Genomic DNA, 17,499 nt, shown 5'->3' with positions numbered 1-17,499 from the left:
ATTTGTGGTTATGAAATTTAAAGAAACTAAAGCTGTTTTAGAAGCACTTGATGTTTACTGACTTCTGAATGCTTTGCTTCTACTAGTGTTTAATGTGTAAAATTCAAGCTGCAGATTAATTTATAAAAGCTTAATATTTTCTCCTTTTTGAAGGGCAAGGAGAAAGTTCAAAAACCTTTGAGCACATGAGAGCAAATCCTTTGTTTTGAAATGTTTCCTGCCTCGTTGGCATGATGGGTTTGAAGCATTCCAAGGGCTGTACAGTGCTATATGAGCACCTTTAGGTATCTGGAAGAAAAATATGCATATACTTCTGCCTGTAGAACGGAAGATTTCTGTTCCCTCCAGTGAGACTGATCAGCGTATTTATTTGTCCCACAGGGGTTGTTCAGAACTTTGTCGTATACCCATGGTGGAATACAAACTTGACAGCGAAGGCACCCCATGTGAGTATAAAACCCCTTTCAGAAGGAATACCACTTGGCATCGGGTGCCGACTCCCGCTGGGCAGCCTCTCTCTCGTGCCTCTCCAATCCTAGGAACATCTGACAGACTGCAGTGCCAGCAGCTTCTCCAGCAGGCTCAGACAGCCATTCCTCGCAGCACTTCCTTTGATAGAAAACTGCCGGATGGTGCAAGGTACGCTACTCTCCGTTTAATGCCTGTTGCTTTCCTAATGTGCCTTTCTTTAGATATCTCTGCTTTCTACAACTTTGGTATGCTTATTTTTTAAACCTTATTTTGTTGCGTTTTGACAGTAATTTTAATTCTGAGGTTGTATGGAAGAGCATTCACTGAGCCCAGTTCCCTCTACTTGAAACAAGTGACTCCTGTTATTTGTGGTGAAAGTGGACTGTACTGAGGATCCTATCGCTAACCTTTCCCTTTCAGCCCAAATCGATAAAGTGGGAAACTGCCTCGTCACTTTTTTGATCTAAACAATGTCCTGTCCCCCACCTTTTGAGATCCTATTTAAACAAATAATAAGCGTAAATAAAATCAATTCATCCCTTTAAAGATGAATTATTTAATCTCATTACCAAGATATTGGCATAGTTTCAAAGGGTTCTGTAACTCATACCAGTCCTTATGCTTTGCTTGGCTTTTAATTAAACAAAGCAGAGGCTTGTGATTTGAATATATAACACCTCGTAAATGATGGGATGGTATCCTTAAATGTTAGCTCCTTTCTAATTTAATCATAATTCTTCATAAGCTGAAAATGTATTCTTTAAAGTTAAAAATTTGTAAATACATTTGACCTTTGAATTATTTAGGAATTATTCAGGAGCAGAACTCTGTCCTTTACTGTTTGCAATTGTTTGTGCTTATGCCCTTTTTCCATGGGGTGATGTAGTTCTAATTTCCAAGGGAAAAAATACTGCATGTTGAAAATATCTAATTGATATGAAAATCTACAATACTAGTCTTAAGTAGCTTTAAAAATTCTGGATGAAATCATGAAATAGCACTATTGCTACACTGTCTACCTTACTAGAAAAGAATTAGTGACTTTTTACATTGTTTGAAATATATATAGGTTATAGTAGTACATATGTGAAATATGTCTATATCATGATCTGTGGAAGGCAGGCTCCCAGTTACGACCATTTGATCATTTGTATTCTTCCCCATGCCCTGCTCCTCGCCCCCTGAAAAAAGGAAAGGTCCGTTTCCATAAGCATGTATATACCATTATAGGACTTAAGCTTTTCCTAATGTCTTGTTACCAAAATTCTCGGTAACATCCAGCATAAGGAGACAATGATAGATGTCTGGAAGTACTTCGCGATTTATGGAGCTTTATTAAGCATACTGTACGCCTATACAGAGAAAAAAAATGAAACCTTTGACATACTACTCATTTCCAAACTTTACAAACATACATTGCACTTCTAACGCTCAGTGAAGCATGTAAAAAAATGCTAAGATGGAGGCTACCCCTTTCATGAAGAAATTCCTGTATCACTTAAGTGCAATGCAGAAGCGCTATTCTGGGGATGACATGGTACAGAGTATAAATAATGAAAAGAGAGGAAAATGAACTGTGACATGTGGGTCTTGAAACATGAAAAGAAAGTTACCTAATTGGCAAGGTCTTTCCAGATGGGAAGAGGCATAGCTGATGGCTTGGCAGAAAGATGGCCTTAAAAGAGTTTGAAGTAAGGTTGATTAGTACTTATAAGTAGTCTTGCAAGGCTGAAAATGTATACTCTGGCTAGGAAAATGATAAAGATATTTTGGAGGGTCAGAGACCCAATATCAGTTTAGACAAATTGAAGAGTGCAGGCAGGGAGAAGCAGGTTGATAAAAAAAGGAAGTCATAGCAACTGATCTGAAAATGAGCTAACATTGAAGTCAGTGATAAAATAGTTCTTTTTAGCGAGAAAAAGAAGAAGCAGCAACAGAAACATGGGTTAGATATAGTAAAAGATGTAAGCAGCAACAGTTCAACTACTGTGACACGTAACAGATGCCTAGTCCCTGGTGTGAGATTAGAAGCTGGGAGCTGAACACCTACGCTCCTGGTACAGTTCCTGAGGAGCGTTAAGTTCTTTGAGAAAGCAATCCAAATGTTTGTGTTGACCAAGGAGTTTTCTCTAATTAGTCACTAAGAAATACAAGGATATCCGTGAGCTCTACTCCTGTTTCTACAAAATGCCTAATTCTGTGACAGCTGCTTTTATAGCCAGTGCCCAAGAGTGAAGCTTTAGTCAGGCTCAATCTTCAGTCTCTTAACACCAAGAAGTCTCTGTGTACTTGAGTCCTGAGTACACACTTGTAGGCGAGTGTGCCTGAACTTTCACCTGGAGTCTGGAATCCATTCCTGAGAGCAGGCAGCTGAAACTCTTCTGTGAAGGAACTGTATGAGGCGTTCACTGGCTGGATTTCTGTGGTTCTCCTTTTGTGGCCACCTTTTGTTTAGCAGGCTAATGGCTAGATACTTGTCCTGCAAATGGGAGGCTTGGGGTCTAGACATTCTTCAGCCTGGCATAGTACAAACCGGTGTCCTAGTTTTCAGGACAGTGTCCTAAACATCAGTCTGGAGGCTGGAACCGCAAGGGATCGTAACTTACCCATTCCTTAATGCTGGTGCCTTTAAGCTGTGCAAGAAACGCAGAGTTCTTGGTGGTAAGAAGCAAGAGCACGCAACTGAATTCAACAGTAGCCTATAGACTATTTCACTTGGTTGAGAGAGGCTCAGTCCTGCCAAGACTTACCAGAGACACGCATGATGAAAAATCAGGCACTGCACTATTTACTGATTGTATTTGTGTTTGGCTGTTAGATAAAACATAATAGTGAATGTCTTTACGGTTCAGCTTGAAAATTTTAAAGTTGCTTATTGAATGTCCTGTCCTTGGGAAAGCGTTGTGCATAAATCCAGAACTACCTCTTTTCACCTCTTCCCTGTGGACATACATTCATTTCAACATATAGGCTTTTAAAAAAACCAAACCAAACAAAAACAACAACAAAAACCCACAAACAAAAAAAAAAATCACACACACAAAAAAAACCCAGAGAATTCAAGGTGGTGTCACTGAGGGAAATTGTATTTTGGTTATGGACTAATATGCACAGAAATGAAGGATAATAGTGTGATCAAAACCAAATTTGAATATTGCATTTCAGCTGGCTGGAAATCCAAGAAGAGTCATTAGAGACATGAGGCTCAAAAGTTTAAATAATAAGTATAAAATAATACTCAGGAAATAATATTCAGGAAAATGTTTTCTTATTGCTCTTCTATGTCAAAGAATTAATGAAATAAAAAAAACTTATTAGTATTACCTCTACTAAATTACTATGTAGAAAATTGGAATACATGCAAAGTGACTAGCAATCATTTCTGATCCATTATGAGAGTTTCCCACATGTAAACTTAGAGACCTAGTCCAGCTGCTCTGACTCCTGAGTAATCCCACGTGTTCAGAAGTAAAGATAGATGTAAGGAAAATAGGATTTGGCACATAGTCTTTCTCTTTTTGTGTCTTTTTTATATATTCAGTTGGAATTACTTTATTAGTGATGAAATAAATATTTTACTTTAAAAATGCTTGATTCAGTTCTATGAAACTAAGATAAAACTGTAAATTCCCAAAATGAATATAATTAAGTGTTCAAACTGCATCTGCTTGTAAAAATTGATATGTGTTATAAAAGAAGCACAGCCCAGTTCAAATCTGAAACCCCACAAATACCTCAGTGCACTCTTAATGACTCTAGTCAACATTACAGAAGTTCTCCGAGCAACCAGTCCTCCTCCAGTGACCCAGGCCCCAGCGGGAGCAGCCAGTGGAGACAGCAAGTGGGATATGACGGGTATTGATGTTTTTCCTTTTTTCTTTTTTTTTTTTTTAAATCTTGCTGTAGCTCCCATACATCTTCTTTCTGAAGCAAAATTTATGCGGCTGTTCTATATCTTAGATTTACTTGCAAAATCTGTTAGTATATTCTAAGATATACAGGTTTACTGATAAAATTAACATGTATGCCAATACAGCTTTAAAGCTGTACTGCTTTAACTCTTTATGACCAAATTGCTATTTTACAATTCAGGTAAATAACAAACAGTTCCTAGGTTTGCTTTCCCAGAAACAGGCCAGAAAACAACTAGTAACTCAGAACTGGAATAAAATAATAATTTCTCCTCCTTTTGCTTCAGTGGAAGGGTATTTGATTTTAAAAAATTACCATTATTGTCTTCAAAGGTTTTTTTTTCCTACTGCACTTGTTCCAGAGGCATCCATTCCCTAGCATCTCTCCTCAAAAAGTAGCACTCTTTCAGAAGTCGCTTTTCCCTAAAAGGCTCTTTCGGTATACAGATAGCTCTTTCACATCCCTGTTAATCCCTTGGTGCTGAAGTTTCAGAAGTTAGCTGTCTGTGTATAAAAGACCACCCCAATATACTGTCCATGTTATAAGAATATTATATGAGACATCTGTTCTAAATTACTTTTATCACTTTGTGGTGTAAATACAGCTGCCAAAAACACTCCTGTTAGAGAATGTTGAGCTATGGCAGTATCTACATAGCATAATATAAGAGCATTCCAGACTTGCCACTTGGCTTTCAGAAGCTACTTTTCAGAAAAAAATGTGGATATTGTAAACATCAGCTTGACTCCTTGTCCCTAAGCTTAATATTGTTTTGGCATGACTGCAGATAAGATAGTCCATGTAGCAGATACATATTCAATATCTTGGAGAGTCCTCAAGAAATTTCAGAACACACACTGAAATCTCTGGCAGCTAAATAGATGCTAATAATTCAAACAAAACTATAGGTTGGGGGTTTTTTTTGACAGTAAACACATGAAAATGCATCTTGTCATTTTCCCAGCACAGTTATTTCTAACAACAGCCTTGCCTTTAGCGCGTTGCTTTGTGAAATAATTTAACTTTTGCAATGCAATACAAAGCAATGGACCTGGTACTTGCTTACGCGTTCTGAGTGTGAAAACCAGCAAACGACAGAGTTGCTTTCTGTGAGGCTTAGTTCATAAAGAGATTAAGCATACATTACTGTAGTTCTCCATTGCAAAAACCTTTGTGTGTATATAGCCCCAAGAATGCATTTCTTAAACTTCAGTGTCGTCTCGGCCTGCTCACACTTAAGATATAACAGTGCGCTGTTTGAAAAAATTCCATGTAAATATTTCCATGCAGTGTTTGGAAGTCCTACGATGCTTGCTGGGGCAGGGGGGGGAAGTGGGATGATAATTGTTTAAACAGATTGCTTATAAAATATTTGCTTTGAAGAGCAAAAAGTTTTGTTGTTCATCATGTAACTAGTTTTCTAGGAAAAAAAGCCCAAACAGGTTTTCTGCTTACGTTGAAAGGTGCCAGTCCCCTCTGCTCCATGAACACCACCAAGGTTCTGGCTCACTGGAGTGTGAAGGAGGCAGAGAACGAGAGGAAACTTTGGAAGGAACTAGACATTCCGGTAATAAAAATCACTGTATCTTAAAAATAAATGTTCTTTGCAATGCAGTGCCTGTTGAAGTGCAGCCACCTTCTGATGCGGAGGTTACACAAAGAGGGTGTAATATGGCTTTGAAAGCGCGGACTGTTTACAGACGGTCTAACAGAGTATGGTGTGCGTTATTTAGATAATACTTGGAACAAACTACTTCTGAACTTCAGAAAGCCTCATGAATGATGAAAAGCAGGTTGGACTTTAATTATCATTGAAAAACTAGATCTTAGGAAATTCTGCAGAGGCACACGTCTCTGATTCCAAAGAGTGCAGGTTTGAAACCTGATGCGAAGCCATGTGCCTTTTTTCTTTGTACAGTATACTCATCTTTTTAGCATTCAGAAATTAAAACACAATTATTTATGGCAGAAACCAAGTGGCATGCACCATCGACCAAAGTCCTGAGCTCCTACAAAGACCGGGCTTTACAGAAAGAAGGCAGTGGCAAGGAGTCGCCAAACAAACTGTCACATGTAAGTCTTTTACTTGGATGCCATTCACAAATAATAAAAAAAAAAAACGAAAACAAAATCAAACCCCCCCACCCTGGACTTAAAGAAATACATCTTAAAAATACATTTTAATAATTTATGAAGACCACTGTGTGTTTTGGGAGGCAAATTGTATGCTCGCCTAGATGTGGGGTAAATTGAGTATGCTTAACCTGTGTTTATAAACTAAGAACTACAAATGGGGTTGGGTCTGGGGCATTGAGGAGATAAAACCAGTAAAGTCTACACTCAGCTGTGTATTTACAGCTTCATTTATGCTGGCTTGCTTAACCTGTGAAGTATTCATATCCTTTAAAAAAAACAAACAAAAACCCCAACACAACCTGTATTCACCATACCCCTTGTGGTGTTGTGTGAAGTACCCACATAGTATATTTATCAATAAGCACTATAAAAATGTAGTTTTGTATGTTGGGAATGCTGAACATTTCTAGTCTACCTAGTTTAGTGGCTTGTCTTCAGTAAAGGCAAAATCCTCAATGACTTAGTGATGGAAAGTACTTTAATGTTATACACGGTCTTTTTATGTGTGTGTGTTTGTTACATGGAAAAACCTGCTAAATGTAGTAGGAATCTGTACACTATTTGTAGACTTATATTGGTAAGAATGTGAGGCCGGTTTCTCATCTTATGTACATTGATACCTTCTGAGAATCTAGATTGACACTTCTCAAAAAAAGTACTATTGTGAAGAGAATCACGCTGTAGAACGATGCACATGAAGACAAAACCGCTTGCTTTTACCTTAAGCTGAAATTGGCAGGAAGCTAGAATCAGTATATGTAACAATCAGTATCAAACAGAGCAACCATACCAAAGTGGAATGAATAGTGTCCTTAACTTCAGTCAGTGTTATGCTAATGGTAGCTCTGGTGCTTTGAGGATAGTGGGGATCTGAACAGAAGATTTCATAATGGGCTCATGTTTGTGTTTGCCTGCATATGCATATGCACAGCGCAGCTGCAAAAGAACTGTATTGTACCAAGTGAGAACCAGCTTTATTATAAAGATAATACTGATAAAATGAGGCTGTTTTCTTAGATGCTGTAAAATGAAAAAAAAAAAAAAGGCTCATCACCTTGTAAAGGACCTTTTAATGTTCTCCTGAGCATCCCCTTTTTGTCCAGCTCAATTTGCCACAGGAGACTCTGCCAGCCAGTGAAATTCTCACTGAGGGCTACAGCAAATGTACAAGAACTCTGTAAAATATTTAACCACTAGAAAAAAACATCTGTGCTGTCCTTTTACCAGTTTTTATCTTGGGGGAATTTCATTGGCTTTCTTCAAGTTTTCTTTGTTCTCCTGGAATAATTATCATATCCTGCTGTTTCATCTTTTTTGGGGTGGTGGGTTTTTTTTTGTTTTAGTTTGGATTGTTTTGGTTTTGGTTTGGGATTTTGTTTGGGTTTGGTTTTTGTTTTTTTCCTTTAAATCTTGCTCCATGTCACAATCTTTAACAACTTGTAACAATTAGGGCCATGCTGAGCTTTCATACAATAATTTCTCTTGGTACAAGGAAATGCATAAAATGATCCTAAGCTGTGGCTGTAGGGAACTTTGAGGAGTTCAAGATGTCTTTATCAATAGCCGTTGTTCAGATTGTCTGCTGCTTGCAGGGTCAGGAAGGTGCCTAAGCATGTGTGTTCAGCAACGTGCAGGAAGGTTCACACGTGCAGTACATCTTCGGAGGTTAACTTTATGACTTTGAGCTCCCCCCTGCCTTGTTTCTTTTCCCTTTGGTTCCATTTTGCCTTTTCAGTAAGAAGTGACATGCCTGTTCTCCAGACACCTTTCTCCAAGTCCCCCTCCTTGGAGAAACTGCTCATTGTATTTTTATCAACTGTTCCATTGTTTTTAAGGTGACAGCCACCTTGTAAATGTTAGAATGAATGCAAATTTAACCCCTCCCTTTTTTTTCTAAAATAATTTTCTCAAATTTTGAGGCCTGTTAATTTCCATATGGGATAGAAGTATCCTTTTGGGCAAGGCTGCCTTGTCTAACTTCTTTAATGTGTGAGCAACAGCTATGTTTAGATGCATCTGCTAGGAGAGGGATCTTGTAAAAAAGTTAGTCACCCCTCCTGCTTACATTCTACCTAACAGAAGCCCATCTGCCCTTCTTCTGGCTACTCTGCCACACAGACAAGTTAATCCAACTCTCTTTAAAATCTCTTTATAAAACAAAACAAAACCAAACCAAACCCACAACAACAACCCCCCCCCCCCAACTTTATTGATACAAATGCCTGACAGAATTATTCCACTTCAATAGCCATGCTTAGCTTAGGACCCTGCGACTAAAGTTACTTTCATCTGGTACACATACATGGCAATTGGCTTCAATTTAACTAGCCACACATCCAATTGGATTTGATCCAATAAGCTGCATATTTCACCCACACTAAGAAAAAGCCAAGGGTAGTTCAGTCTTCGGTGGTTTTCAGATTTGCAGTAGACCTTGTTTAATAATAACCAGTGCTTCTAGCTTTAACAAATGCTTATTTTAACTGATCAGAAATGCAATTTTGTGGATGTTAAGCACTTCCTATAATCAGAAAATTCAATTATGATCTTAAGATTTGCCATAGAAGATGAAACTAGAACCTTTTTATGTGCAGTGATACCAACCTTTAATGTGTCTAGCCAGTTGTGCAATTCATTTCGTAGAAACTGGTGGTACAATTAGCTCTTTTCATACTTTCCAGTTATATTATAGCATACTGTGGAAAAAAAATGGTCTTTGAATGGTACAAATTGAGACGAAAATAAGTGTTTTTACCATTTGACTTGAGGGGGTGTCTTTTTTGTTTTTTTTCTTGTTGTTAAGATTGGAGACAAAAGCTGTTCGAGCCACTCAAGCAGCAACACCCTCTCCAGTAATACATCCAGCAACAGTGATGAGAAACACTTTGGTTCTGGAGATTTGATGGATCCTGAGCTGCTTGGATTAACATATATAAAGGGAGCTTCTACTGACAGTGGAATTGATACAGCTCCCTGCATGCCGGCTCCTCTTCTGGCCCCTTTGCACCTCGCTGGCAGCAGGTCCGGAGTACATTGTCGTACTGAGCAATGGACTGAGTCTTCTGAAACTCCTGGGCCAGATGATGATCCAGCTAAAATCTATGCTGTTCATAGCTATGCCTCTGCTATTTCTACCAGTCATACAGCTGAAGGCAGTATGGGAGACCTAAGCGAAATCTCTTCTCATTCCAGGTATGTGTTTCTTACAAATTAGGGATTATAGATTAATTTACAGAGAACTCTTCTTCTCTGTTGTTAATCTGTTTACCTTTCTTTGAAAGTACATTTAACTGATTTGGGGGTTTTGTTGTATTTAAATGCCTACATGAGCAATTTTTCAGGTAATTTTTGCTGAGTCTGCCTAAAAAGCATAGCTAGCCCTGCTCCCGGATCTGATGGAGAATATATATGTGACCTTGTCTGGTGTATATTGCTTAGGTTTTTAAAGTTGGGAAACATCCCTGAGTAAAAGTGAAGTTTGCACCTAGAGCTTATTTCACATACTTTATTTTTAGTACAGTACAACAAATTACCTGGGAGTTAATGCTGAGGGAAATCGGAGAAATTGCAATGGAAAATTTTTACATATAGTAAAACTGCATTACATACCATCCCCCCGAATTTACATTACTGTGATGTATGCTTTAGTTTTGTTTGTTGAACTGAATTTCTGATTGATTTTCAGCTCTTCTTTTTGTTACCAATGGAATGTGTGCGTAGTACATCTGTTGTAAAGCGAACTTTGAAAGTACATATTTACAGCTGGTTGCCTTTATCCCCCAATTTCCATTTTATGGTGACTTTGAAGTTGAAGCTTTGGTCTATGTGTTAAGGTTTTTACTCTGTAAAGGATGGGAGGAAATGGTTTGTTCTTCTTTCCCTCTGATTTTTTCTGTTTTCGATGTCAATCAGTGCAAGAAAATAACCAAATAATATCCTGTATCCTCATTTGTGTGTGTGTGACATAAGTGAATTAGTCTTGTATAATTTCTCTGACTTTTAGATTTTTTTTTTCCACAAGTCATAGGAGATAGTGTACACTATTGTATAGACTATTGTGAAAACTAGGTAAACGCTTTCACATTAAGCTTTCATTACCCTGTGAAAATGTAGAAGCTCCAGATTTACTCTGCTTTGTGTGTGTTGAGATTTAATTTTATATATTGAGACTTCTAAAGTGATAGAAATAAGCTCTATGCTTCTAGGACTTCATCATTATGAGCTGAAATAGATTTCTAATAGCTAGAATACATACTCTCAGCACTTGCGTGGCAGCTGTCATATTTAAAGTGCCAGGCAGCCATTAAGTAATACGCTGCTCGCTTCTACGGAATAAACATTTTATGGATTAATTAGAAAAAGAAAAGCATATAGATTTTAAGTGATTTACCCAGGCATTTCCAAAGTAGTAATTATTGTTGAGACGATGACTCACATTAGGATTGCCCAGTTCCACTTTGGCAATAGCATGTTTTCAAATGATCACCTTCTAATGTGTGTGCCAAATCATTTTGCTATAGAAAAATGCCAGACTCATGTTATGTGACCCAAGTGTTGGATTTAAATTTGCTTAAATGTCCTTCAAATGATGTTGGAGTGACAAATAATTTTGCAGTTGGGTTTAAAAGCTGGCATCATCTATACACCACCCACAGGTATACATTATTAAAAAATATTGCATTTTATAGCTGTGATGCTGCAACAGATCAAATAGGCTTAAGAAAGTTGAGTTAACGTATAAGCGTGTGATATCTACTGCTGAATTCTATATATATTTTCCAACTGGTCAGACACTGAGTTTGTATTCCTTCATAATCTGTAGCAATGACATTTTAAGACTATTGAGGTATTTGTTCACAATTATTTTATGAATGTTAAATAGTAAACGTGTCTGCAGTAGCTAAACAGTGTAAAACTCTAAGAAACAAGCCCACAGACTGGTGGAAAGTCATTGATCTATAAATGCAACATTTCTTTATTAAAATCATATTCTTTTTACTGAATAGATGAAGTGCAATGCACAGGAAAGATGCTGATAGGTTGAAAGATACCAGCCTGATTCTCGTAACACCATCAGATGATTAACCCCCTGAAAAAACTGAATACTATAGTGTCCGAGTAAGATTTATGGAATTAAACCTGCTCTGTGAAACAGTGTCTCAAACTACAATATTGACTTGAGCCATGCACAATATTACGTCTCACAGCTCTTGTTGTTAAAGGTTTTATCTCTCCTGTTGTATAGAAATTATTCACGTGAATTATCAAATAACTTCATGTTACGTCGCTGAAACAGCTTAGCTTCATTACCTTTAGTATTGCATTGCCTCTTACATAGACCATCTTCTGGATCCTAAAAATATACACTGCTTGTTCCACCCATTGCAATGAACTCATTATCTAAAACCAGGCTTCTATAGGTATTTTATTTCTTTATTCAAAAAATATTATCTTATTTAAAACCTGCAGAATGAGGTTGGATGCCCAGTTTTTCTTAAATTGTTGAATATAGCTACCTTGGTTTTAACCTTGAGAAAAACTTAACGTTAAGAATTATAGCTGCACACCAGGCAAAGTGTTTCTGGTCTGCTGTTGTATAGCAGATTTCATTTTTGCTTTTGTGTGTTTTCTTTTTCAGTGGATCACATCATTCAGGAAGCCCATCAACACATTGCTCTAAAAAGAGTGGCTCCCTAGATACCTCCAAAGTCTATATAGTGTCCCAGAATAGTGGTCAACAGATTTCTGGGTCAGTTTCAAAACCGTACCACAGACAAGGAGCAGTGAGTAAATATGTCATTGGATGGAAAAAATCAGAAGGAAGTCCTACACCGGAAGAATCTGAAGTTTCTGAATGCCATGAGTAAGAACTCTGTTTAACTTTCTTGGGGGAAGGAGAGTAATGAAAATAAATTTTTAAATGGGATAGAAAGGTGAAAAAATAAAAATCCCATTTGCTTTTAAATATTTGGAGGTTTTTCTATACCTTTATGTATCAGATGTACACCCAAAAAAGAAGAAAAGACTAACCGCAGGAGACTTTTCTCCTCTGCTCTATCCAGCTGCATCTTTTCCCCATGTGTTAAAAAAAAAGCAAGCTGACAGAAATTTCTGAAAGCGTGTGTAGGCAAAAATGTATGGCTACTTCAGACATTCGGAATTTCCCTTTTGAATCTCTAGGAAACACTTGGGAAGGAATAATTATTAAGGTCTTAAAGACCTTTTCTAGAAATCTCCAGGAACTTTAGTTAGTTGGAAAAATCTTACTTCCTGACATTTCTCTATGAAACCTTCCTACCCTGTTGCCTGTTACATTGGCTGATGCATTACCGGTGAGAGAGATGACCATAAACTTATCAGTGATCTGTGGTAGAGAAGTTAAACTAGTGCCGGTTGGGGGTATTTTAGGGGTTCTTTGGTATCTTTTTCTGACTTTGTTTTTAATGAACAGGTACAAGCTGGTGGTTAGGACCCCACAAGAAAAAGGCTAAGTGTGGATGTATCCGACCCTCTCTTCACGAGACTCTACAAAATGTGCAGGCTTCAATAAGACTACATGTTTTTCCAGCAAGTGGCACTTAGACAAAAATATTCAGAGCAGTTCTAACGAACAGCTCTATGTACAGCTTAACACAGGAATAGCTCATGAGAAATGTGTTTTCTTAGGTGGAAGAGAAAGGCTTGCACTCAAAGGAAAAGATGCAGTATCTCAAATATAGAGATGATACTTTCCTGGTGCTGCAAGCAGTAATAAGTAATGTCTGAATCTGCTGTTTAAAACTAACGTTTAAATTCCTGTTACCTTCAAAACAGTCTTCTCAGACAACCTCTTGCTTTCTTTTTGTGCATAAGCTATTCAGTTCTATCTCTCAATAAATCATAGTCAGCCCTATATATCTTGATCAATTGAGAAGGTGACATGCAGTACCAGATTTTTCAAATGTTTAATGTGGGATTACTCTTTTTTTAATGGGAATGGGTTATTTGCAGCTAATATCTCATATTGCATATATGTGCATATTTAAGGCAAGATTCATATTTAAAAATATAAGCTAGAATATAAGTGCCGTGAAACCAAGCATAAAGTTCAGCTCTTAAATTCCTAATTTTCAAGACTAGATTATGTTACTACGTTCCTGTCCTGGTTAGTTGTGTTTCTTTTTGGTGTTGTACTGGTGATATCACTTTTTCCCCCTCAATGTTTTAGTTGCTTACATTGTTCAGTCATAGTAGTATTTGCATTTAAAAAGTGGTAACTACACTGGTTCTCAGAAGTTTTTGCATTTTGAAGTTGATGAACTCCTGAAACACTTTCTCTTTATTTTAAATGGAACCCTTAAAACAAATTGCATGATGAATTATGGTATTTAGACTGAAACCACAGCAGTTTAGAAAAATATCTTCAAGAGCTAGTTCTATTTAAGAAATATTAATTGAATATGGCTGCATTTCATATATCAGAATTTTTTTCAGATTTTTCCATGGTGTGGAGCATTGCTTCACCTCTTTGTTTCTAGGCAAGCTTTCTATATATCGCAGAGAGGAAATATCTCTCTGAGGATAATTATATTGCAATAAAATAACATCTCTGATTAGCAATGATGATGAAAATCAGGTCAATTGCTGAATGTTGTGCCACTATAGGATATACTTCGCTGAGAATAACACTTTACCGTAGCGAAGCTTGTTTCCTCTCTGCTGAAGATCAGTCACTGATTATGCTGCACTTGGTAGCAATGGCTTCAAATGCACGTTCTGTGTGACCTGGAATCTCTCGTTCCTCCAACTGCATTTCCAGAGCAAACCTGTTAAAATTCTCTCTCACTGGAAGGAAGCTGAAAGATAATCATTCAGCTTGACAGTCTTTTGTTGACTGTAAATAATTTTTTATGTGCCAGTAATTAAGACAGTTGCTTTATTTATCTGAAGGTCTTTATTAAATTGCTGATAATAAAACACTCTTGGCACGTGGGACAATTGATTACCGATACACTGAAAACATTGCCGTTGATGACCGTAGTAATTTTGCCAGATTGTGAAGCTGGATACAATATCACACTATAAAATATTGATTTTCTTATTTGCTGAGGAAGGAAAAGTTAAAATATTTTGGAATGAACTATAGGAAGGGTTGCTATAAATACAGCTTTAACAATAGAGAAGTGTGGTGTGTAAAAGAGAAAGGCAAGCTAGGAGAAACAAGCATTATGCTTTTCAAAATCGTTCTTTAGTATTCCTAAAATGGATTTACCTTTTTCAGTGGTTTAAGAATTTCATTTTGGATGGACCCACAAACAGTTTAATAAATATAAAATGATCAAAAAAAATTTCTAAATAAGAGTATGCTATGCCATGAGATAATTCTAACAATTTTTACTTTGTGTGACAGAAAATGAATGCAGTCTTTCAAATCCAAGAGCACTATTGCTTCTCTTGCTAAAAACGCCAATTGTCTTAACAGAGTGTATGATGATATTGATGCTGTGTCTGCCTCGAGTCCGCTCCAAACTTCTGTGAGGAATGCCATTGTTGAAAGCCAGCAAGTCTTGTCCAAAGAAGATTTCCTGAAGTTGATGCTGCCGGACAGCCTCTCTATGGAGGAGGGGAGAAGAAAGGTTAGCTACTTTCTTCGGCTCTGTGTATCTCTCCCAGTTCCCTTAGAAATTAATTTCTGGTATTCCCAAAATTGCTATAGAGAAGGCAATATCATTTTGTACAAGTAAGTATATTCCATAAGGATGCTGTAAATACTGACCTAAGACCCAAAATATCATTTCCCACAATACAAAAATGATATCTAGTTTGATTATGTATGAAACACAGTATTTAAGTGTGTCTTTGCTTAGCTTGAGCAGAAACAGATGCAGGTTGAACAACTGAATTATAATTTCAAAGATTAAAAGTAACATTTTCAAGGTTGGGTGGCTGAATTTATACACCTCATATAATACGAAGGCACATGAATACAAGTAGCCCGCCTTCCCCTGCCCTGTGATACTCAGTACCAGCAATTCTGTTTGAAGCCTGAATCACAATTTCGTGTCGGTATCAGTGGCAACTGCTCAAAAGGCATAACTGTCAGTGCTAGTGCAGAGTGTACATCTGATCTTCGTAGTATGCAGACAACCAGTAATAGTTAAAATTTCCAAAAAGTGGATAGAGAACTTTGGGGAGTAGTAAATTTTATGATTCTGAATACTGTGCTTTATGTGGAATAAAGCACAAAGCAATTAAATTACTTGAGGTAATTCTCACACGTTGATATTAACTCTCTTAACCCACTGTGTTTATACAGTGTGCTAAATAGCGTAATCATCATGTCTGAACAACAGTAACACATGGGAATCCTCTTAAGTGCAGAGCTGAATTTAAAATTCAGATCATATATATTTTTTAACGTGCAGTACATTAAATGTGCATTGTATGTGTTTGAGTTCTCATGAATAATGTCCTAGAGGGTTTTATGATTTATGCTTGATGCAGTAATTGGTTTTCTGTGATGACTTCAAGAGCTGCCAATGTTTTTGGCTACCTAAATAAGAAACAACAAGGAGTGAGGAGGTGTGGCCATCCTGAGATAAATTACTGCTGTCCCCTTCCCCTCGCAAGACACCCAAACAAAAGCTCACGAAGTGAGGGAGACCACAGGCCCTCGCCTGCAGGGGATCCCCAGCCACAGGGATCAGCAGTATCCAGTCTTCGATTATGCCTTCATAGAAGGTATTAAACTTGGTATAGGCAAGTCAGTTGTCTTTGACAGTGAAGCCAGAAAGGAATATTATGAATATGTAAGGTTCTACAGACTCAAACCACATTTTTGGTTTGGGTTTACTTCCTTCATATATCAGAGAATAATGAGCCCTCTAGGTAATGTTTCCTTTTTGTCACACCCTGAAGGGAAAGTCCAGGAAGCTCCAACAATTAACATTCAATATGTTTGGATAGCTAGTGAACAGCCTTCACAGATATATAAAAAAAATATATATATTTATATTTTTTTTTATATTATATATATTTTATATATTTTTATATATATATATAGATACAGTTGGGCAGACTTGAGTAAAGCCAAGAATTGCAGCAGGGCACTTGCTGGGAATCTTGAGCACAGGAAAGAAGGTTGGAGGCCCTTCGCTTTGGAGGATGAAGGCTTTTAACCCTTTACCCCATGTGGTCCCAAATTGGGCTCAGGGTCTTTTGATAGTCTTTAACCACTGCTTGTAGAAAGATACCGTGTAGCCATTCATTTAAAGATACTGTGTATGTCCTCTACCCATTCATTTAGGGATGCTTCTTACGTCTATTGTTGTGATCATTTTACATATGTGTTAAAGTTTTGCATTATGTTTATTCCCATGGCCCGTATCTGTTTCACACAAATCTCTAGAACCAGTGCAGTATTTTGATGCTTTCCTAGATTAGAATCTTAATATCTCCCTCAATTTTCTCTGGGACGCAGTTCAGCATCCTAACGAGGGAGCATGTTCTGTATTGTCATCAGCACAGGCGCTTTCCTGAACTAGCGCTATGAAGTGTATTAAGGTACTTTGTAAAGACTGTGCCTTGTGGCATGATTGAGTGTTTCTGTGTATTCATCAGTGAGCAAGTTCTGTCAGAAATACAACAACGTAGATATCTTTAATTCTATGCTGTATTCACTGTTTTAAAAAGCTACTGCTCTTAAGCACACATTCTGCATAGGGAGTGTGCAACCCATAATTAATTACAAAGAAAACAGGCCAGGACATTAAATTGTTATATGCAGGACAAAGCAGTTAAAATAATTAAAGGCAATGACTGACATTAAAAGCAAAGTGAAGAATAACTGGATTTGCAGTGCTGAAGAATGACTTAAGAAGTGGAATGACCCAGTTTTACAATACATTGACTTCTTGTTTTACTGTAGATATTTGGGTTGTGGTTTAAGTAACTTTTTGAAATGCATAAACAGTTTTCACTGAACTCTATTATTCTCTAAGC

General features: G+C 37.3%; 1 protein-coding gene across 3 annotated transcripts in view; it reads left to right on the top strand.

Annotated features, from left to right (window-relative positions):
• The window catches only part of SIPA1L2 (signal induced proliferation associated 1 like 2), a 147,509-nt gene that overhangs the window by 110,841 nt on the left and 19,169 nt on the right, over positions 1-17,499 (top strand). For all 3 annotated transcript variants that reach the window (XM_064445701.1, XM_064445700.1, XM_064445699.1), the window contains exons 11-17: positions 382-639; positions 4,243-4,326; positions 5,847-5,950; positions 6,353-6,456; positions 9,323-9,711; positions 12,158-12,382; positions 14,981-15,134. In XM_064445701.1, coding sequence (XP_064301771.1) covers positions 382-639; positions 4,243-4,326; positions 5,847-5,950; positions 6,353-6,456; positions 9,323-9,711; positions 12,158-12,382; positions 14,981-15,134 — 1,318 coding nt within the window. The remainder of the gene's footprint in view (positions 1-381; positions 640-4,242; positions 4,327-5,846; positions 5,951-6,352; positions 6,457-9,322; positions 9,712-12,157; positions 12,383-14,980; positions 15,135-17,499) is intronic.

The sequence above is a fragment of the Phalacrocorax carbo genome, chromosome 3, assembly GCF_963921805.1.
Source record: "Phalacrocorax carbo chromosome 3, bPhaCar2.1, whole genome shotgun sequence".
Classification (NCBI taxonomy): Eukaryota; Metazoa; Chordata; class Aves; order Suliformes; family Phalacrocoracidae; genus Phalacrocorax; species Phalacrocorax carbo.
Note: the sequence above shows the minus strand (reverse complement) of the source record. Positions and strands in the feature narration are given on the sequence as shown.